This window comes from Nycticebus coucang, chromosome 8 (assembly GCF_027406575.1).
Source record: "Nycticebus coucang isolate mNycCou1 chromosome 8, mNycCou1.pri, whole genome shotgun sequence".
NCBI classification, from domain to species: Eukaryota; Metazoa; Chordata; class Mammalia; order Primates; family Lorisidae; genus Nycticebus; species Nycticebus coucang.
The window spans coordinates 28,925,492-28,948,797 of record NC_069787.1 but is presented as its reverse complement, the minus strand read 5'-3'; the positions used below and the strand labels follow the sequence as shown (position 1 = coordinate 28,948,797).

General features: G+C 41.4%; 1 protein-coding gene across 6 annotated transcripts in view; it reads right to left on the bottom strand.

Annotated features, from left to right (window-relative positions):
* FRMD4B (FERM domain containing 4B) overlaps positions 1–23,306 on the bottom strand; it is a 455,009-nt gene that overhangs the window by 69,830 nt on the left and 361,873 nt on the right. For all 6 annotated transcript variants that reach the window (XM_053599743.1, XM_053599740.1, XM_053599739.1 and 3 more), the window contains 2 exons: positions 15,700–15,756; positions 14,588–14,610 (listed from right to left, as the gene is read on the bottom strand). In XM_053599743.1, coding sequence (XP_053455718.1) covers positions 14,588–14,610; positions 15,700–15,756 — 80 coding nt within the window. The remainder of the gene's footprint in view (positions 1–14,587; positions 14,611–15,699; positions 15,757–23,306) is intronic.

Genomic DNA, 23,306 nt, shown 5'->3' with positions numbered 1-23,306 from the left:
GCCACATACACCAAGGCTGGCGGATTCGAACCCAGCCTGGGCCTGCCAAACAATGACAACTACAACAAAAAAATAGCAGGGTGTTGTAGTGGGTGCCTGTAGTCTCAGCTACTTGGGAGGTTGAGGCAAGAGAATTGCGTAAGCCCAAGAGTTTGAGGTTGCTGTGAGCTGTGTGATGCCATGGCACTCTACCCAGGGCAACATAGTGAGACTCTGTCTCAAAAAATAAATAAATAAATGTTAGGGTGTAGTGGCTCACACCTGTAATCCCCGCCTTCTGGGAGGCTGAGGCAGGAGGATTGCTTGAGGTCAGGAGTTCGAGACAGGCTTGAGCAAAAGCAAGACTCTATCTCTATTAAAAATAGAAAAATTAGCTAGGTGTGATGGTGGGTGCCTATAGTCCCAGCTACTCAGGTGGCTAAGGCAGCACAATCTCTTGACTCCAGGAGACTGAAGTTGCTGTGAGTTCTGATGATGCCACTGCATTCTGGCCGGTGAGAGAGCTAGACCCTGTCTCAAAAGAGGAAAAAAAAAAAAATAAATAAAAGAGGGAGGACACACTTGCTCCTACAGGGGCAAAACTGAATGCTGCCTACTTTCCCTAATCCCATTGGCCAGAACTTAATCACATGGCCAGCTCTAACTGCAAGGGACACTGGGATAGATAGTCTTTATTTGGGACAGCAATATGCCTAGCCAAAAATGCTATTAAACTGGAGGAAAGGGAGCTTGCATACTGGGGGAAACAATCAGACTCTATTACTATTTGGGAGCTACCACTCTGAGCCAGGTAATTTTTGCCAAATGGGAATGTAGATCCAACACTGCTTATCAAATGCAGTTTTTCAAAAATAAGCCAAAATCCCAGAGTTTTATGCAAAATAGCTAAATTTTAAAATATTGCCTCACCCCCCCATAAAAAGCCCACAAATAAAATAAAACAAAAAATAAAAGCCCAACTGCTGCAGAGGCCATATAAAAAAAAGAACCCGGGCCATCAGTCCATTACCATTGATTTGCAGTTTCTGACATAAACTATTAGTAAACAATGGAGCAGGAGGTGCCTTCTCAGTTTAACTTGGTACCTAGTTTCAGATAATTTATTAACAAGGTAAACTGTCAGTAGTGGGTGAATAATGGAGACACATAAGTAAGTTAGCCAAATGTGGAATAACCATCCTAAAAGATTACATTCCCAGGAAAGAACGTAGCCTTATTCCTTCACCTTAGAAACTATTACTCCCTTGAATCTGGTCATCCGTACTATTGCAAAACATCCTTTGTGACTATAGAACACCACTTTCCTATAAGAACCTATTTAATATAGGAAGTTTCCAGCATGTCATCATGGATGTTGAGGTGACTGAGCTCTGGACCTGGCTGTAATACACTAAAAGAGACAACCTACAGAAGAATTAAAAGATGATTGAGACAGACAGCCTGGCAGAAAAATGGGTTAAACTCTTCAACAAACACTCAGTAGAAGAAATCCAAATAGCCAACAGAAAAAAAGTATTCAACTTCAGAGGCTATCAGGAACATGTAAATTAAATCTCCAATAAATTACTGATATACAGACTATCCAACTTTGAAAACCCTGACAAGATTTGGGTGCAGGACACAATTACAATAGGGACTGTACCTAACAAATGCAAACATTGTAATATAATTGTAGCCTCACATCAATCTGAAATTAAAAATAAATAAAACCCTGACAACATCTAGTTTATAAGAAGCTCTGTAGGGCAATAGAAACTCTGATCCATTACTAGTGAAAGTTTTCCATTGGTATGATCATTTTGAACATTCGCATATTTTACCTCTAAGCCATCCTTTGCTAGGATCACCAGTTCCTTACAGACAAGAATAAGATTAAGAGCAGCACTGTTTGCGAAGACAAAAAAGAAAATATCCAAAATTTTCTTCCCTAAGAATAGCAATGATAAAATTGTAGGGTGGCCAGGCGTAGTGGCTCACATCTGTAATCCTAACTCTCTGGGAGGCCAAGCAGGAGTACTACTTGAGCTCAGAAGTTTGAGACCAGTCTGATCAAGAACAAGACCCCGTCTCTACTAAAAATTAAAAAGAAAAAAAAAATTAGCCAGGCATGGTGGCACTTGCCTGTAGTTGCAGCTACTTGGGAGGCTCAGACAAGAGGATGGCTTAAGACCAGGAGTTTGAGGTTGCTGTGAGCTAGATGACACCATGGCACTCTAGTCTCGGCAACAGAGTGAGACCCTGTGAGACCCTGTCTCAAAAAAGAAAAAGAGTTGGTGGGGTGCAGTGACTCATGCCTATAATCCTAGCACTTTGGGAGGCTGAGGCAGGAGAATCCTTTGAGCTCAGGAGTATGAGACTGGTCTGAGCAAGAGCAGGAGCCTGTCTCTAAAAAAAAAGAAAAAGGAAAAAAAATTGTAGGGAACATATGACATGGATAAATTATCATAAATACTGAGCAAAGATGCAAGATGCATGATGTTTTATGAAACACATCAAATTTTCATGTCTATAAAGGTCCAAAACCAGCAAAATGATAAACTAGAACTATGGACAGATGATGAAACTAGAAAGACAGACAAGAAAATATGTACTACAGAGTCGGAGTGACCATAGGAAAAAGGGAATTTGATTAAAATAAGGGGGCAAATTATACACAAAGGTAGGGGAGGCTTCTGGGGATCTGGGCAACATTCCTCACTGTGTGTGGTTGTATGGCTGTGCATTTTATGATCTTTTTATAGCATATGTGTATATATGTGTATGTTTTATGCATTCTTCCATATGGTATAATTCACAACAAAACCAAAATCAAATATGGTCATGGAGCAGGTGTGGGGAGCCGAAGTTCAAGCTGACTTCCAGGTAAAAGGAAGGTGCTGCCATGCAAACCCAAGAGGCTAGACCTTACTGGCCAAAACCTGAATCCATGAGGGGCTTAGACACCATGGCATATTATTCTAGAAGGTTCATCTTGACCATTTTCAGAGTTTAAGACCAAACTGAAGACCACATTTGAGCAAATCGATGGCAGCAGAGTGCTCATTTCTTCACCCTCCTGGGGAATTAGCCTGGGATGCATGGGGCTTTCAGGGGCAGTCAGGTTTGGCTGCCACACAGAAGGCCCCTCCCTGGCTAGCCAGGCAGGCTGCACCATTTATATGAGTCATGATCAAACTCCGAGTCCAGAGCAAGGGGCCGAAAGTAGTCAGGGAGGTGAGTAGGCTTTAGTCGGGACGTCTCTGCCTTTCACCAGCAATAAATGCACTCACCCCGTCTGGACATTCCTGACCCTAATGGCAATGCATGTTATTTTAAAGATGCACTTGACCAGAATTGCCATGAGTGACTGGTTTCTCCAGGTCTTAGCCAGAGAGACTGCCTGTAAGTTTACATTACTTGCTGCTTGTCAGTGACCAAACCAGAAATTGCTTTCCTCCATCATTTTGGCAGGAATTCAGATGTCACAATGCAGAACATGCTTGTACTTTATCTGATTATCTAGGCTGAACCCCGCCCTTAGGTAGTCCAGATTCCTATTTTGATAGATGTCCAGAAGGAAGCTGCCCATGGCCCTCCACATATAGTCACTGCAACTAGTTTTCAGGCAATGCTTCCTTTGGGCATTCTCAAGTCCCCTTTCACGGGCTGTTGTTTTTCTTTACTGACCTCAAAAGCCCTACCGGAATGTGCCAACCCCATTCATTTTTGAGAAAGCCACATGCTTGGCAAAACCAAGGCCACACTTTGTTTGTGCTGGAGCATTTGTGTGGAGAAAGCCACCCCCAGCAAATGTGTGCACCTGCTTGTGACTAACTGTGAGCTTGCTCACAGTACCAATTAGCCACCTGCCATGGAGGCTGGAGTGGAGGCAAGGCAGGCAGTTAGCAAACCACGCTGCCTGGCACTTCTGAGAGACAAGGAAGACCCTTGCTGTCTGAGCTTGGTGGGGGGCATCTCTAAGTTTCTAGGACAGTTAAAAACAAACAAAGGCGAAGCTCCAGATCCTCAGCTGAAACCCAAAGTGAGTGCGTGTTAAATATACTGACCAAGTGGAACTGTCTCTTACAACTTCACAAAGGAATAAACTAAGCTCTTTAAAAAGTGAATCTGAGATTGGAGTTCTTTTTTTTTTTTTTTAATTTACACATAAGCAGAACTCAAATCCTTATTTCAGAAAAATGTATACGTGGATATAAAAAAACTTACAGTTAAATATCTGTTTGAATACTCGAGACAAAGTCTTATGCCTGCTTCTGAGTGTAAATGGACCACATAGCTCATGTACCATCAGAAATTAACTGCAGGGTTGTGAAGGGGGCTCTGAGGATTTGGGCAAATCGTCACAGCTGAGAATTCTATTTAGTGCCGGAGTCTTTGTAAACCAAAGATTCACTGTTACTGGGAACGGGGCTAATCAGAAATCTTTGCCAGTTTTCTGGTCTTACTTTGCATGGCCTTAATGATGAGGCATTTCTTTATTTATGTTTGCTAGGAACCTTCAGTGACTTGTCAAAGTTTTGAACTAGGCTAATGATCCTTCCAGTTAGGAAAGTGTATTTCTTGTTGTTAAATAGATGTAACAGGTGCTAACCTACTCCTAAGCCATTTGAGTTGGATCTAGTATTTAAGGATGACAGCTTGGGGGCGGCGCCTGTGGCTCAGGGGAGTAGGGTGCCGGCCCCATATGCCGGAGGTGGCGGGTTCAAACCCAGCCCCGGCCAAAAAAAAACTGCAAAAATAAATAAATAAATAAAAAGAGAAGGGGGTTTTTAAAAAAAAAAAAAAAAAAAAAAGGATGACAGCTTGGTTAAACATTTATTTTTAAAGGAATCTTGGCTACTATTTAAAAATACCCATTTCCTCTATTAATCTATTAATTAACACCTGGGTGATGAATAGTTTAAAGTACTGTATCAGTTTTCTAAGAGAAGATCTTTGCTGGCCAGAGAGCCTTCAAATTGCCCTTCCTTTAAAGAGAAAATCATGTTTCTCAGTTATCTGTGGACCTTGGCCTTCAATAACGAATCTAACTTATTATCTGCTTGACTTAATAACTAGGAATTTCTAACAGTAAATTTCTCTCTGCTAAGTTCTAGGTAAAGGGATATTAAAGGTGTCAAACATAAGACAACAGTGGTCATCAGAATAACATAGTAGCCTGACCAGCAGCAGCAGTACTGGCTGAGATCTTGTTAGAAATGCAAATTCTCGGGCTCCAGCCTAGACCTGAATCAGAAAGGCTGAGAGTGGGGCCAGCAATCTGCATTTAACAAATTATTATCCAAAATAATATAAATTATTTTATACTATTTCAAGAAAGAGACAGTAAACAATCTGCATTTAAAAAGAAAGCCATGGTCAGGGAGGCTGAGCAAAGCCTTTTGAGTGGACAGCTCAGGAGGTTTGTTTCAGGATACTAGAGCAGGTGATTTGGCAGTGATGAAACATGAGTGCTGCCATTTAATCCCCCAGAGAAATGCTCCTACAGGACAATTCACATTCACTGGATATTACCAGGTGGCAAAAAATAGGCTAAGCCCTTTCCTTATAGGCATCTCATGTTATCATCAGCGTCTCTGTTCATTGACATGAAAACTGAAATTTAAGAGAAATTAAGTAATTTATCTCCTACTGCAAGAAAGTAGCAGATGTGACTCTAAACCTGCATTTTAACCACTTTGCCAGATTCCTCCAAGATTCCAAGGGAGGGGATAAAAAATGGGGAAGAGGTAGAGGGAAGGAGGGGAAGACACTGTTAGCTTAACTTGAGGCTCCAGAATTTATAATGATGGTAGCCACAAATTAGTGCCATTAAAATGTGTTTGTTGGTACATAATAGTCTGCACTACAAAAGTAGATCAAAGTGGATTATCCAAAAACTGGATTAATCACATAAAGGAATTTAAACATAGATAACAAGACATAATGTATTATTATCATTCAGTGTTTCTTAAACCAAACACGAACAAACCAAACAGAAACTATGGTTTATAGTTGTCCCCTTAGTAGCAAAGACACCAATGTTTGTTTTCAAAAATATTTTAAATTGAGCTACAAAATCAGATCCTAATCATTTTCAAAGACTCTTAAAACAGTTCAAATTGCTTCAGGTGAGAAGCCCACATCTCAGTAAAGACTCCTTAAACCACACAAGGTATTCCAATGCTAGTCTCTCTATACAGACACGAACTCACAGTAAGATCTGTACTCCTGAGGAGTTATGATACTAAGGTCTGGGATGAGATGAAGAAAGTGGGAAACAAGTTCACACTTTCATTCGTAGTCAATCATGGGCGGTAGAAAGCTATAGCTCAAGTACGTTCCATGTCTATCTAATGCCACTTCAGATTATTGCAAATTAGTTTAGAAAAATTGCTTATAGACTGAACTAATTTCACAATAACTAAAATGAAGTGCCGTCACTTTCTACTTCTCCAAACTAAGCTTAGAAGAGGAGTAACACCAACCAGCCAGGTAAGCAAGGTGAATTCACAGATGGACAATACAAAGCCCACTGTTGTCTGAAGACTTACCAAAGGCCCTGCAGTGGGTGGCAACAACTCTAAAGGATCAGAGGTTGGTCCTCTCAAAACTCCAGGCGGGAACCCCAGAGCAGGAAGAAGAGGCAGAGGAGGGGAGGATTGGAAAGCTGGGAGAGGAGGAAGGGGAGGGGCTGTGGAATGAACTGCCCACCTGGCTGGGCCAGGCCTAGCTTTTTCCCCTTTCCCTGCCCCCACCCTAAGCCACAAGGTCTTTCCTTTCTTGGAATTTCCTTTCCACTCCATTTAAACATTTCTTGATCACACCTGAAACCAAATCAGGTTGTAACTATTTACAGAGTGAAAAGTGAGAACTGAAAGAATTTCAGAAGGAGCTTTTCTCCTGGCCTTCGGCTAAAGCTAAGGATGCCCCTGACTGCTTCTGTGAAAGGTGGGGAGCTGCTGGCTCACCCTGCATCTTGGCTAAAGAAGCTCCTGGAGGGGGATGTCCAGGGGTCGGTGGGGGTTCAAGTGTCAGCATGCGTTTCTAGGCTGCCCCTGGTTTACCAGCTCCCTCAGACTTCTTAGCTCCTCTTTTATAGGACAACAAATCCTTTTGGCTTTAAAGGAGACCATTGCTGTGTGTGACAAGGGCTTAGCATTTTACTTATAAGAACTCATTTACCCCTCCCAGCAACCCAAGACCTAGGCACTCTAATTGTGGATAAGGAAGGTGAAGTTTAGAACGGTCACCTATTTGCCCACCTCCCACCAAAGTAGACGGGCAGCCAGCATACACTTAGGAAAAATTCAAAAGACCAACCAAGCAAACAGCCATAGACATAAAATTCAGAATTTAGAACTGGATTCAGTCCCAAGACTCCCTATTCCTGGGAAACCCTAAGCCCGGGTTTCCTCATTATAACAATACCTGCCATATAGGTTCTTAAGAGTACCACACCAGACTTCTGGTAGGCAACCTGCCTATGGTCAATAAATGTGTTCCTTCTTTCCCGAGGGTAGTGCACAAAACCAAAGGTTTTACCAAACATTTTTTTTCTACCACAGTCAGACCAGGCTGGTGGTGTGGATTATTACCACTGAGAAGAGTTCCCAGGGGGAGGTCCACATTAGAGTTGCCAGATTAAATATTTTGGATATACTTATACTAAAAATTATTCATCGTTCATCTGAAATTTAAATTTAATCCTTTGAATTAAAAAAAAAATCCTTTTTTTCCCCCTAAATCTGGCGACCCTAAGGTTTAAACAAACAACATGGGAAAAGAGCTTTGGAGGTAACTTGCCTAGTCCCAGGTTGTAAGCAGTTTTGGGATTGGTTTGACGGAATTTACAGTAACTGGCAGAAGTTCAGCCTTAAAACTTGCTCTTCTCACATCGTGACCAGTCCAGTGGAATTTGTGTCAGCCCCTTCTCTCCCAAAGATGCCTCCTGAGGCAGGAGATCTGCTTGCGTTCTGGGGAACTCAGGGTCCTCTCTGCTAGAATTCAGCTAAACTTGTAACAGAGAACAAATTACTCTGCCCATCTATATGCTTGATGGTGACCAACTGCCAAACTCTGTTTTTTTCAAGTCTAAAAAACTTTTAATGAGAATTAAAATGTGATGAAAGATTTTTTTAATTGTTAGCCAGCTCTCTGAAGACTGTGATCATGTCTGTTGTGAACCTTCAACTCTTTTAATACCTGGTAGAAGAAATACAGTCCCTAAGAATGACTCAGGTTGGTTAAACAGGTTAACATGAAAATCTGTAAGAATTTAAAATAAAAATATTTTTACCTCTCATCAGATTCATAGGGATGGAAAACAGAATGGTGATTGCCAGGAACCAGGAGTTGGGGGATGTAACAGGACCAAAATTTGAGTTTTGAAAGATGAAAAGTTCTGGAGATCAGTTTCAGAATAATGTGAACATTACCAAACCATACAACTGTACATTTGAAAATGGATGAGATGGTAATTTGTATGTTATGTATATTTACTCACAATTTAAAAAATTTACCTCTCATACAAATCTAGAGTTTAAAAAAAGGCACATAAAAAAATGAACACAGGTAGTATTTTCTTGCAAAAGGATGGAAGTCAAATAAATCTTTTTCTCCTGGGAAACTTACTAGACAAGTGAAAATTATTTATGGTCAACTTGAAGCCCCGAAGCTTTATCCCTTCTTCCTGTGTGTATGGTTCATTGTGTCCTTCCTGATCACACACACAAAAAAATGGATTAACTGCATTAGTCATCTGAACACAGATAACAAGATTGTATTGTTACGTGTGTTGTTATCACTCAGTGATTCTAGAACCAAACCAAAGGGCCCTGCAATGCTTATCAGTGATAGAATGTAGAATTCCTCCCCCACAATGTCATCCCTTAGTCCTGGTAGATTCTGGATGGTTTGTACTTCGAGGAGAGGAAGGAGTTCACACTATGCTTTTTTTATTCACACTGAATTCTATACAAGCCAAACTCCAGGCCTATCTGGAAAGGCCAAGGAGGCTGAGTTCCACTTCAGTACCAAGTAGCTGTGGCATGCCTGGTCCACTCCAGGGGAGAGGGAAACTGACAACCCAAATGCATCAAGACAGTTACTTCCCGCATAGAACCATCTTCTGTGGTATTAATAGTTTTTTAAAGATATATCAAGGTGGGACTTGAGGGTTCTGTTTTTGTTTGGTTGCATCAAGCATTTTAAGCTGTGAAATGCAAAGGCCTACTCCTACCCTGATTCTGTGATTAACAAAGTCAAGTCCTTGGAACGTTGGTCCAACAAGGTGTGCAGACATCAGGGACAAACAAGTGTGGAAACTCTGCCTATGTGCTCCCTTCTCGGAGATTCGCACAGCACATGAGCAGATTGAAAACCCTGTGAAGAAAACTTGGTGAGTCAGCCAGGCTTCTTTCTTCTGCTGGCAAAGAATCTTATAAGTTTGTTGGGATGGACAAAAGGAAACTCCTGATAGTGGTATAAGAGCATGCAGTGTGGAGGCCCCATCTGTTCCTATCTAGCTGTGTGACCCAAACAGTGAACTACTTAATGTCTCCAGTGCTCAGTTTTCCTATCTGTAGAATGGGGGAAATAATAAGGCCAATCACAGAGCTGCTCTGAGGGTTGAACATACTAATAATTACAGTAGCAATGCCAAGTGGTGCTTATTAAGACAAATGGAGTTTCACAGAGGTTAGGCTAGTTACCCACAGTTATTCAGCAAATGGTTGGGCCTGGATTTGAACCCAAGTAGTTAAATTTCAAAGCTCCAAGCTCCTCTCTGTTGATATAAGTACTCAGCATAGCACATAGCCTATGGGAACTGATATTTTTATTATTGTAACTAATCTTAAAGGGTCCTGGAAATGGAATTATGTTTTAGAGCTTTAAGTGCTCCAGAGGTTATTAGAACTAAGGTGCCAATTTCTTGAAAGCCTTTGATTTTCCTCCCCTCCATTAATTACTCTCAAAGCATTCAAAGAAGTTCCTTTCCCATGGGAAACAGCTGCATTTTTGAAGCACAGCTGTAAATGGAGAATATTTCCTTCCCATTTGAAGGTGTATGTAAATATGCTCTCATTCTGTCCTGGCACTGAACTGAAAATTGTAGCCATTCACAGAAGTACCTGAAAGACATAGTTATTTGGTAACTTCCACCTTTCAGGATCTCAAAAACAAAACAAAACAAAACAAACAACAACAACAAACTTTCTTTTACAAACTCTTCTGCAGCTGGCTGGCTGGTGGCTGCATGATAAAGCCTTGCCTTCTTGCCCTGTCAGCTTTTAGGAATTCTCTGTTTGTCTGTGTTGTGTTACCCAAGTAGCCTGTGATCTTTGCAGTGTAAGGGCTGACTTGGAAATTCAGACTGTCAGCTATTTAAAGAAAATGGAAGTCCCCACTTCACTATTTTAATTAACTTTCAGAGAACAGGGTTTCCTACTGGTTATGATAATGTTAACTTAAAATATTCTGAAGGAAACATGGCAGAAGCAAAATAAAATGGGGAGGACTGTTGTTTTTAAAGGTACTCCAGAAAGGAGAATTCCAGCAAAGCAGTGAAGGTAAAATACCACAGGGTACGTGGGGTAAAACGAGAAGAGAGGCATAAGCGGATGGAAATAGATTAGGGGAGATAAAATGTGTAATGCAGATGGAGCAGGGCTTTGAATGCCAGGTTGGTGTGTGCAGGCAGGCATCTCTGTGCAATGAGAAACTTCAAGGGATATTTATTTTTTCTTTTTCTTCTTCTTCTTCTTTTTTTTTTTTTGCCATTTTTGGCCGGGGCTGGATTTGAACCTGCCACCTCTGGCATTCGGGGCTAGTGTCCTACTCTTTTGAGCCACAGGCACCGCCCTGTATTTTTTCTTTTTATGAGACAGTCTCACTCTTTTCTAGAGTGCTATGATATCAGTCCAGCTCACAGCAACCCCCAACTCCTGGGTTCAAGCAATCCTCCTGCCTCAGCCTCCCAAGTAGGTCGTGCTATAGGTACCTGTCACAAGGCCAGGCTAGTTTTTAAATTTTTTAAAAAAATTTTTAGTAGAGATAGGGTCTCCCTCTCACTCAGGTTCCTGAACTCAAGGGATTTACCAACCTCAGCCTCCCAGAGTGCTAGGATTATAGGTGTGAGCCAGTGTGCCTGGCCTTGCAAAGGACTTCTAGAAGTAAAGATGAATGATTGAATCTGTCTTAGGAAGATAACTGGAGGTTATGCACAGACGGTAGTGTGTGGTGGAATGAGAACAGATCTGGGAACTCATTGGCAATGTGACAATTTCATTGGGTCTAAATTTTACATATATTGCTATGTTAAGTAGAGATGAGAACTACTGTGATGGGATTGAATGGTGGACATTTTAAATAATGTCATATTAAGCACACAATCGTTACCTACAATACACAACATACACATACACATGTACTTTTACAATCAAGTTGAGTGAAGGAGCATGAGGGCTTCTTCACTCAACGTGATGAGGGAAGTTCTGGTGCTGGTCAACAGAAGGAATGGAGGGAGCTGTTTGGGAGATGGGAGAAAGGTGGGAAGAGAAAGGTGAAATCCTTAGAGATGACTCAAGAGAGAATGGAGATGTAATTTAATGGGAGACCACAGAAGGGGAGTTGGTTTGGAGGCTGGGATGTTGGTGAGGTCAGCTTTGGAAATGCTAAGTTCCAGAAAGAAGGGGATATTCCCAAGGAGTGGGCCAGAGCAGCTTCAGAATTAGGTGTTCAATCACTGCTTTAATTGAAAAAGCCCTTCTCACCCTATCTAGAAGGCGTTTGGGGACATTTCTTGACCCATGTTTAAATCTCAGTGAAAAAATTCGGTGAAGTTCTGTAAGCCAGGACTGCAGTCAGCAACATGCCCACCCAACAGAGAAGTATAATCTGGGATCACCACGAAGACAGCCCTTGACAGAAGGTCCAGTTCCCTTGGAGAAAGGCCCCTGCTGTATATATCTTCACATCCTCAATGCCTAGACTAGTGCTGACATATTTTAGGCATTTAGTGATGCTTGTTGGATGAAGCTATGAATTTCCTATAATTGAAACTGAGTGGTATCAAGAACACATGCACTTTCCAGCACTTTGCCTCCTTTAAGGAATTTCCCTTTGCTTTTTCCTACCTGAAAATTTTCAGAAAATAATCACAAATAATGACAGTTCAAAATACACAAAGGCATTTGTCACAGCAGTATTTATATTAGCAAGAAATGGGAAACAACTCATAGTTTGTAACAACAAGGAAGTGGTGAGTCATTTCCATCAATTTGGTGAACTATGTAAGTGGCAATTGTAGGAAGTTCTAAGCACTTTATAAATACAGTATCAATTCATTTAATCATCACAGCAATCCTATGGAGTGTCTACTAATGTTATAAATCCCATTTTACAGATGAGGAAACAGAGGCATAAAGAGTTTAAGTAATTTGTTCAAGATTACACAGAGATGTTAACACAGGGTAGACTTGGCATTTGAAACAGGCTGTCAGATTCTAAGGTCTGCTTTAACTGCCATCACATCGCCTCATGGTATTTTATATTTATTTATTTGTTTATTTTTGGTATTTTATTTTTTAAAACAAAACTTCAGAGGAAAAATATGTTGCTGTCTATTAAGGAGAGAAGGCGATCAGATCCGGAGAGAATGGTAGCAGTGGACCAAAATTTCTGCACCATTACATGCCGTTATGACCAAAGTTCACATTTGTTGTTATTTCTTTCACCATTGTTAGCACAAACCAACACTCGTGAAACAGTTTATAATTTACATGGTCCTCCCACATCACTGGTTTCCTCAAAACCACCATGTAAAGTTGTTACTTTAACCCCATTATAGATGAGGTTAAAGTAAAGAAAAGATGTGCGGCCCCTGAGCACGACTCCGGTCCCATGCTCTCTCTACTGCTCAGCATAGTTTGGACAATTCCAAAACAGCGTATGCCCCTTCTTCAGCCCAGTGATCACTAAGGAAACTGCCAAGAACAAGGTGAAGGTAGACAAAGAACTCGGCTATTTTATAGTAACACAGTCTCACTTTGGCTCAGGCTGTTCTTGAACCTATGAGCTCAAGCAATCCACCGCCTGGTCACCCAAGTGCTGGGGTTACAGGCCATGAGCCACCATGCCTGGCCTAATTTTCCTATTTTTAGTAGAGACGGGGTCTCACTCTTGCTCAGGCTGGTCTTGAACTCCTAAGCTCAAGGGATCCTCCCTGCTCTGCCTCCCCAGTGCTAGGATTACAGGCATGGTCACCATTCCCAGCCAGGACTGTCCCTTTTAATTAAGCCTTCTACCACAGGGCAAGAGATCTTCCCTAAGGAAAGTTTGTTAGATTAATCTTTCTCTTTCTGTTTTCTCCCCCACTGGGTTATTACAACTTCTTCAGACCCACCTTAGTATTAAAGGGCCCTGAAACCCTCATTTACAAACTGACTCCAGAATCACACCCATAAATGATGGCATTCCTCGCCTATCTGATATTCCCAGGCAGTGAGACAACAGGAAAGATACAGCAGCATTTGATGTTAATAATCTAGAAATTATTTCTTCTTTGTTTTATTCCTTGCCATTTTCTTTCAATTAAAAAAATTGGTGTTTGCTGATTATAATGACCTCTTCAGAGCATATTTCTTAACCTAAAAAACATAGCATCAAATAGAAGTGATGGGCGAGTGTGCTGAGCAAATTGCAGGGTGTTCTGCGGCCTTCCCGAGCATCCCATCAACCCAAATGGGCAGACAGGGAGAGTGCTGGGAGTGTCTGAAGTGAAGTTGTACTCTGAGACTGGACGTTTTCCTGCTTGAGAGGCATTATTTTGTTATCAGTCTGTTACAGAGGACATTATTCAGAGACTTGGCTGGGAATGAGTACTAGATGATCTGTAAATAATCCACAAGTAAAGTTTACCAGGAGTGGATCATTAACATGGCAGAGCCAGGCTTTCAAAGGAGTCATTGGCTGAGAAGAGAGGCTTTGCTTCCACCTTTAACCGTTTCTACTTTTCCAGCTCTAATTATTGCGTTAAAAGGACAGAATGGATCAGGTAAGGGGTGAATTCAAATAGAAACTCTGTCTGAGGACGTGGCCAGCGAAGCAGTAAGTGTCTTGGCAGCAACAATACAACTGTTAGGTCAAATGTATGAAGGGTGAGGCCCCCTTAGGGCAGCTGCAAAAGAAAGCCCCTATTAATCCCTTAACTAAGCAGCTGATGGATTTAATGTTTTTGTGCATACATTATAACTATTCAAACACAGGATTATTGTAAGTTTTTTTTTTTTTTTAAATCAGCACAAACTACCAAAGCTTTTTATAGATTTCTTCATCTCACTAATTAACAGATGATAGAAAACAGAACTTTGGAAGGCTTCTGATTATAATTCACTGTCAGTCTGGCTTGCAAAACTGTAAGAAAGCGTCAAGCCCAGATTCATTCACAAAAAGAATAGGTCTCTATTTGAAAAGGAAAGAGATCTCAGTCTCCAGCCTAGAGATCTACTTTCCTTTGATTCTGCATTCATTGTTATTTAAAATAACAGCATAAAATGATTCAGCTAGGGATTATTTTGCATAGTAATATCAGAAAAGGAATCATTACCTGGTATAATCTCCCTTGGCTTCCTGGAAAAAAAAAAAAAAACAAGATAGATGATCAGTATGTATTTATGTTAAGCTAAATGAATTTTATCTTGATGATTGCCCCCTGTTCAATCCCTGAGTTCTGTTTTGAAGAGTGTTTATCAGCAACACCTTCCCTATGGCCATGGAGAAGAATTTGGCATTGATAAGAAAATGCTAGAATCCTGGAAGGCATATTTCTTATTCTTTTTTTTTTTGTAGAGACAGAGTCTCACTGTACCGCCCTCGGGTAGAGTGCCGTGGCGTCACACGGCTCACAGCAACCTCTAACTCTCCGGCTTACGCGATTCTCTTGCCTCAGCCTCCCGAGAAGCTGGGACTACAGGCGCCTGCCACAACGCCCGGCTATTTTTTTGTTGCAGTTTGGCCGGGGCTGGGTTTGAACCCGCCACCCTCGGCATATGGGGCCGGCACCCTACTCACTGAGCCACAGGCGCCGCCCCATATTTCTTATTCTTAACAGAAGAGACAAATAAAGATATTTATATATGAAAAAGCGCAGATAATTTTTTTTCTTCCTTTGTGTTTCTAAGATCACATGATAAATGCTTTTCTGTTCAAGTAGGACACTCTTTAGACTGGACAAAGATCTTTTAAACCACAATACAGGTAAATCAACACATACTATTTGTTTTCTCTTTACTTTTTAAACCAGCATGGAAGTATTACTCCCAGTATTTTTCAGCTACTAACGCCTTTAAGAACTAAAGGGCTCTTTTACTCAACCTCATGAAAATGTATACAGAAGTTACTAAATTTAAATGAAAATTACAGCTGCTGTAACAACTGTTGCCTCCCCAATTTAAGTAACCCAGAGCTCTTTTCTAGGAACATGGTTTTAACTTTTCTCCCTCAGAGCAGTGTAAACTTCATTTTCTCTGAAACATACAATATCAAGCCATAGTTCATACAAACTATTTTACAAAGAAGACAGTGGCTTACATTTTTCACTGGCAAAAAACCATCTAGTTTAAAAATCCAGCAGACACTGGCCCATGAAAAAGTTTCAGACAGTTAATAAAAACTAATAAACAAAAGGGAGCTGGGAAGAGGTAGTTTGTCAATTCTTACCTGTAAAATAAGCGCTGCTAACTTGAAGATGGTTTCACTGTCTACTTCGATGTGCCCCTGTTGGAGGAAAAGGAAAGCATCATTGAACACAGGGCTGCCCTAGGATGTAGCAAATGGCTGTGGAGTTGGGGAAGCTGTCAGAGCTTGGCACTTCCAGTTTACGATCAAATGCAGACCGTACCATTGCAGGGGGAGGGGGGCATGTGGAGAGACGCACTGAGGGTTAAGGGGAAACACATTGTGTGTGTGTGTGTGTGTGTTTTAATCAGCTGTGGGGGATTTTGTTTAAAGAGTGGTCAATATTCAGGAAGACACAGGAATGACTTTGAGGCTAAAAAGTCTGGCAACTTTTTTATCTCTACAAGTTCATTTTTAAGACAGGCAGGTTTTCCTAGATCTGTTGAATGCTTTCCTAATTATTTTTTCTGTGTCACAGCATGGTTATTTCAGTATACCCACAACGTGATATTATTAAAAATAGAAATTCACTTCTGTGTCAATGCATACTATTGAGATAATATTGGTACTATTATAGATAAAATGTGAAGTCTTAAAAATCAGGTATTGCAAATGCTTTGAAGACTAAAATTCTTTTGTTTTAATATTGAAGTTTGATAAACTCTAACCTATCATTTTTCCATCATTATTTTTTTCTCTTATTCTTAAGATTCAAAAGAAAAACTGGACTCCTGAGCCTTAGTTAACAAGAATGCTTTTTGAATAGACTGTATGGATGCATAAGTACGTGTGGCAGGGGTATTGCCTCTATTAATAATATTCACATGTGCCTTCATTGATTTCTTTAGTGTGATGATTTATGTAAATCCCATTATAGCATCATGTAATATCAGAACAATGAGTGGTATAGACAGAAAGTGTTTTGGTGGCATGTTAGCTAGTACGCGTTATTAACACATGCAGAAAACAATTCGCGTTACCACCTCCTTGCCTAAGTCCCTCATAATTAGGACTTGAAAGGGCATAGTGTTTAAGAACATGGAACTCACAGGCCTGAAAACTGCCCTGCACTCTTTCTCTTCCGCCCTTGTACCTCTTGAATCTGAGCTGGAGTGTTTCCTAGTATACAGAGTGAAGAGTATGAAGTAGTTTTTTTTTTTTTTTTTGAGACAGAGTCTCATTATGTCACCCTCGGTGGAGTGCCATGGCATCACAGCTCACAGCAACGTCAAACGCTCAGACTCAAGCGGGTCTCTTGCCTCAGCCTCCCAAGTAGGTGGGACTAAAGGCACCCACCACAATGCCCAGCTATTTTTTTTTGTTGCAGTTGTCATTGTTGTTTAGCTGGCCTAGGCTGAGTTTGGACCCGCCAGCTCCAGTGTATGTGGCTGGCACCGTAACCACTGTGCTACAAGCGCCAAGCAGTGTATGAAATAGTTTTAAAGTAAATGTACAGTAGGTAGGTTTATAGAGACAGTGACTGTCGGTGAGGATTTCTGAAAGGATCATGCTTTTCTCTTGGTTTCCAAGTGATTTGATTAGGGTTCTCAACCCCTGCCCCAAACCCAAACTAATAATAATTCTTTTAAAAGCCACAAAATAAAATAAATGATTAACAAAACCGAGGATGTTACAATGCTACCAGTGATAGTTATTCACGTTGCCCTGAATTTCATCCTGCAGCATAAAGGCCTCCCTTTTGAAACCTGAGGCAGAGGATATGCTTCAAAGTTTTTGGCTTCAAAAGCTGACAGGCCCAGAGCCTTGGAATTCAAAGCTCGCTTATAATCTCTAGAAACAGATTATGAAATCAAAGAGCAGCTAGGTTGATTGCAGGAATCAATCGCCCTCTGTCTTTTTGGCAAAAGACAGTGGTTTTCTAATCTGGTGAAAGATGATGAAGTGGTTAATCCAACAGGTGAGGTGGGTGTTGATCAAGATTAAATTTTGGAAAGGTTGAATTCCTTAAATTCAAAGAAAAAGAAACCCACGGAGAGGGAGGAGGGCTGAGAGGAGAACTCAAAAACATCTTTGAGTCTGAAATCAAGCCAAAACTCAGTTTTGTCAACTCACATTTGCCTTAAAATCTTAGACAAGAGAAAAAAAGTAGATTATTTAGGATCTCAAAAACACTAAAGATGAATAAAATAAATGGAAATTACTGCCAAATCCTCTGACACCCCATGGCTCCCCCCTTGCCTCATCAGAACCTTAGATGAGTCACCAGAAAAACAGTTCAGACACCAATTCTCAATTTATTAAATGGACAATCAGCAGACAGATGAAAAGACCTAAAGCAGATACGCTTAAGAAAGCTGCCAAATAATTCTCTACCCTAGAAGGGTTATTAAATATTAAAAATGCTGAAGTAAGGAACTGAAGCATGGGAAGTATCAGGCTCTGGCAGCCCCAGAAGAGTGGGGAGCAAATACCTAATTCACCTGTGGACTTTTCCTTTTTTTTTTGTAGAGACAGAGTCTCACTTTATGGCCCTCGGTAGAGTGCCGTGGCCTCACACAGCTCACAGCAACCTCCAACTCCTGGGCTTAAGCGATTCTCTTGCCTCAGCCTCCCGAGTAGCTGGGACTACAGGCACCCGCCACAACGCCCGGCTATTTTTTTGGTTGTAGTTTGGCCGGGGCGGGTTTGAACCCGCTACCCTCGGTATATGGGGCCGGAGCCCTACCGACTGAGCCACAGGTGCCGCCCACCTGTGGATTTTTTCAACTACCCAAGGGGCTCAACCTAGTTCTGTGGGAGAAGGGTGAGGGGAAACAGTGGGACTATCAAAATCTTGTTCCAGGGAGAGAAGAGAATGAGTGGTTTGGCACAAACCCACATTCTTTTATAATCCTCAGTCCCCTCCTCACCTGCCATTTAAAATCTGAGTTCTAATGCTGATTGCCAGTGTCACTTGATTTGTTCATGGAGGTCACCAAACAACGCATCAATCAAGAATAACACTATTTGCGTGGTTCTCAGCAATTTCTGTAGGTGGAATTTAATCAAGATTCATAAAGAACTCCAGATTTTTGTACCTAAATTATAAAAGTTCTATTGAAATTGCAGCCTGCCCAAGACAGAACATTTATTTTACTTCCAACCATGGCAACAGAGGTAACCTTATAGGTGCCGGGCAAGCTAACACTGGAGAGAGGAGTCTCCTCAAAGAGAAAGGTAACAGGATCCTTCAGTGCGTTTCCATGACTGTCATGGGTAAACAGAGAGAACCCGAGAAGTGAGTCAGATGATGCAGCTGAATGCACAAAGGTAATATGAAACAGGATCAAGTCCTAGTGCCACACGCTCATGGCTAATTTAGCTAGATTATGAATTCAATCAGTAGGTCACTGGGTTCAGGTTTTATACTGGACATCTCATTTTTGTCCTTGGCTTGTTGATTCAGTTGACCAAGACACTATGCTAACAAGATGAATTCCAGGTGTTGGTTTCCATGTAGAACAGAATAAAAGACAATTTGGGGACTTAAGAGGGAACTTAAAGAGCCTACAATTCCTATTGTTTTACAGAGGATAGGTGGCAATGAACATCAGGGAGTTGAAGTGTGATGTCTGATCCCCCAGTACCTGTGATTCTTTTTGTTTTTTTGTTTTGTTTTTTATTGAGACAGTGTCTCACTTTGTTGCCCTTGGTAGAGTGCAGTGGCATCATAGCTCACAGCAACCTCAAACTCTTGGGCTCAAGAGATCCTCTTGCACCAGCCTCCCGAGTAGCTGGGACTACAGGTGCCCACCACAGTGCCCAGCTATTTTTTTAGAGATAAGGGTCTCCCACTTGCTCAGGCAATCCACCCGCCTCGGCCTCCCAGAGTGCTAGGATTACAGGTGTGAGCCACCCGCGCCTGGCACCTGGTGACTCTTTCCCCTCTGCCATGCTCTAGTTAACTTTCTATGACTCGTGCAAATCCCTCATCTGGAATCTTCCAAAGGTGTGCTTTTGGTAAAAACTGGAATCAGACAAAACTGTGGAAAAATGACGCTAACTGCCACTTCCACAGTTGATAGGATTGTATGTTATCAACAAACATATATTCAGAGTAGAATGGGAAGCTATTTCTGAAGACTCACTTTGCTTTTCCTACATCAATGCAGTACTCCCACGGACCCTTATTCTGAACCACAGCAATGGATATTAATGAGGTGGTCACAAATGCTCAGTGTTTAGAACTACTAGACAAGCCACTGGGATACCTCAGTTTGTTTCCAAGTCCATTACTATTTTAAGGTTGAGTCTTAAAGAATGTCTAGTGATTAAAAGAAAAGATTAGGTCTATACACCTGTAGTCCCAGCTGCTTGGGAGGCTGAGGCAAGAGAATCACTTAAGCCCAAAAGCTGGAGGTTTGCTGTGAGCTGTGACGCCACAGAACTCTACGGAGGGTGACAAAGTGAGACTCTGTCTCTGAAAAAAAAGATTAGGTTTATAAAAATTAACTTATAGAACACCAAAAAATAAATGTAGAAGGAATGAAAGAGAAATGGCTGATTTTCTAATGTCTAGTACTATCATAGTGCTTAATTGATTCACACAATATATTTTTTTTTTTTTTGAGACAGAGTCTCCTTATGTTGCCTTTGGTAGAGTGCAGTGGTGTCACAGCTTACAGCAACCTCAAACTCTTGGGCTTAAGTGATTTTCTTGCCTGAGCCTCCTAAGTAGCTGGGACTATAGGTGCCCGCCACAACACCCGGCTATTTTTTGATGCAGTTGTCATTGTTGTTTAGCTGGCCAGGGCCAGGTTTGAACCTGTCAGCCTTGGTGTATATGGCTGGCGCTGTAAGCACTTTACTATAGGCGTGGAGCCCGGACAGTAATTTTTAATAAGTAAAAATCTATCAGGTGAAAGTCTGATGAGAAACAGGACAGGATTTTTTTTTTTTTTTTTTAGAATATATATCTCTATCTATCTATCTATTTATCTTTCTTTTTTAAATTGTTGGGGATTCATTGAGGGTATGGTAAGCCAGGTTACACTGACTGCATTTGTTAGGTAAAGACCCTCTTGCAATCATGTCTTGCCCCCAGAAAGTGTGGCACACACCAAGGCCCCACCCCTTTCCCTCCTTCCCTCTCTCTGCCGATTTTTTTTTTTTTAAAGACCCAGTCTCACTTGGCCATCCTCAGTAGAGTGCTGTGGCATCATAGCTCACACAACTTCAAACTCTTGGGCTCAAGTGATCCTCTTGCCTCAGCCTACTAAGTAGCTGAAATTACATGTGCCCTCCACAACGCTATTTTTAGAGATGGGATCTTGCTTTTGCTTAGGCTGGTTTCGAACTCCTGAGCTCAGGAAATCCACCTGCGTTGGCCTCCCAGAATGCTGGGATTACAAGCATGAGCCACCATGCCTGGCCACCGTGCCTGGCATAGATAGGACAGGATATTTATAAAATCACGAAGTATCTCTCCATAGATTACCTTTTAATTACAAAAGGGAAAATGATAACTCTTCAAAGGAGAACCTGACGGACACTATCCTAACCAAGGTCTGAGATATTGCCAATAATTGGGTAGAACAGCATCACGTACTTCCTGATGGCTGGCACTGAGAGGGACATGACCTTACCTGTGCTGGTAAATGGAAATGCTTCACATCCAGAAATCGGGGCCTGGAGAAGGTCTGACTTACAGCATTGGTTGATTTCTGCAGTGTAAATATTCCCACCATAGCTGATTTTCTAGTTTGCAATATAACGTCAGAACATGGAGGCAGAAAGAGAGGTGAGAATGGGCACCCGTGAGCTGGTACAGCTGGCTCCAGTATACCATGGTATAGTATTCTTGTCAGAAATGTACCACTAAATCTATTTATGAGGAACCATGTGACAAACCCAAACTGAGGGATATCCTATAAAACATCTGGCTCAAACTCTTTCAAAATGTGAATGTGATGAATGCCAAAAAAGAGGCTGAAGAACTGTTCCAAAGCAAAGGAGACTAAAGAATCACACTAAACACAGTGTGTTATCCTGGATCAGGAGGAAATGTTAAAGAGGCATTATCAGGACAGTTGGACTGTGTATTAGGCAGTATCACAGGTTCAATGAATGTTAAGTTGTCTATATGTGATGATTGTAATAAGGTCATATGAGGAATATTCTTGATCTTGTGAAATACTTGTATACAGTAAAATATGCGGAGGTAAACTGGTATAAGTCTTTACTCTCAAACTGTTCAGAAAAAATAATTTTTAAGAAAGGAAAAAAATACATAGTTTGCAAAAGAAGAAATAAAGAGGCCAGGCGTGGTGGCTCACGCCTGTAGTCCCAGCGCTGTGGGAGGCTGAGGCGGGTGGATTACCTGAGCTCAGAGTTTCGAGACCTGTATGAGCAGCAGTGAGCCAGAGTAAGACCCCGTCTCTACTAACATTAAAAATAGCCAGACGTTGTGGTGGGCGTCTGTAATCCCCGCTACCGGGGAGGCAAGGGGACAGAGCATTGCCAGAGAAAGAACATCTAAAAAAAAGAAGAAAGAAAATAAACAAACAAACAAAAAAGTACTTCAAACGAAGAATGAACAAGCAAGTCAGCTTGCTTGTTCTTTAATTTCAGAATTAAAAATTAAAAAAAATTAAAAAAAAGAAGAAATAAAGAAACAAAAATTGTATCAAAATAAAATAAAAATAAATTTCTTTTATTTTTAAAAGGACATACATGTATTTTCCCAGAGTAGTGGATATCTGTATTGACTGCCAAGTACCTGTCCCTTTTTCTGGGCAGAATATCTCATTCTTTTGGAGAATTACTTCTTTCCCTGCTAGCTCTAGTGGAAACCATTAGCATTTTTTAGGCAAGTGATGAGGTCTAGGGATTTTCTGAATTAGAATGAAGAGAAGAAAGTTTCCTCTTCTCAGGGGGTGTCTGTGGCTCAAAGGGTTAGGGCGCTGGCCTCATATGCCAGAAGTGGCAGGTTCAAACCCAGCTCCGGCCAAAAACTGAAGAAAGAAAAAAAAATTTCCCTCTTCTCTCTCTCTCTACTCCTTTTCTATCTCCCCTTCCCTCTCTTTTCCTCTCCCTCTTTCTCTCCCTCTCTTTCTCCTCTCCCCTCTCTGGGGACAATGTTTGAAAGATGTGACCCAGAGGGAATCAGTGACTACAGATGGAGAGAAAGGGTCTTCTTGGGCAGACTTCAAAGACTGGTCAAAATTAAAAAAACAGAACTGTCAAGAATGAGTGCTTGGATGCTACTTAGGATGCTCTGGCTTTGGCTTATCACTAATCCAGCCAGCAGTGCCAAAACAAGATATAATGAGGATACAAATGAGCAAGTGGATGCAGTGCCTAGAACTTCCCTAATTCCTCCTGACAGCTCTACACAGAGGGTGGGCTCTGCCAGGTCAGAGGAGCCCTTCCTGGCTTTAATACAGTTAAGCTGGTGCAGGGGTCACGCCAACACTTAACACCTACCCACCACCTGACGAGGCAATTCTTCCTTAGGCCACAGAAATTTATTTCTCTGTGCTTGGTCCTATCTTCTAGGGGTTACTAACCCCGCTAGAAGGCCAGGTCACAGCTACTACATATGCACCCCACTTCCTCCCCACATCCTTTGGGACATTAGGCAATCTTTTCTTCCTTTTATAGTCCAAGCTAGTGGTTAGAGGTAATATTTACAGGGGATGGTCTGAATG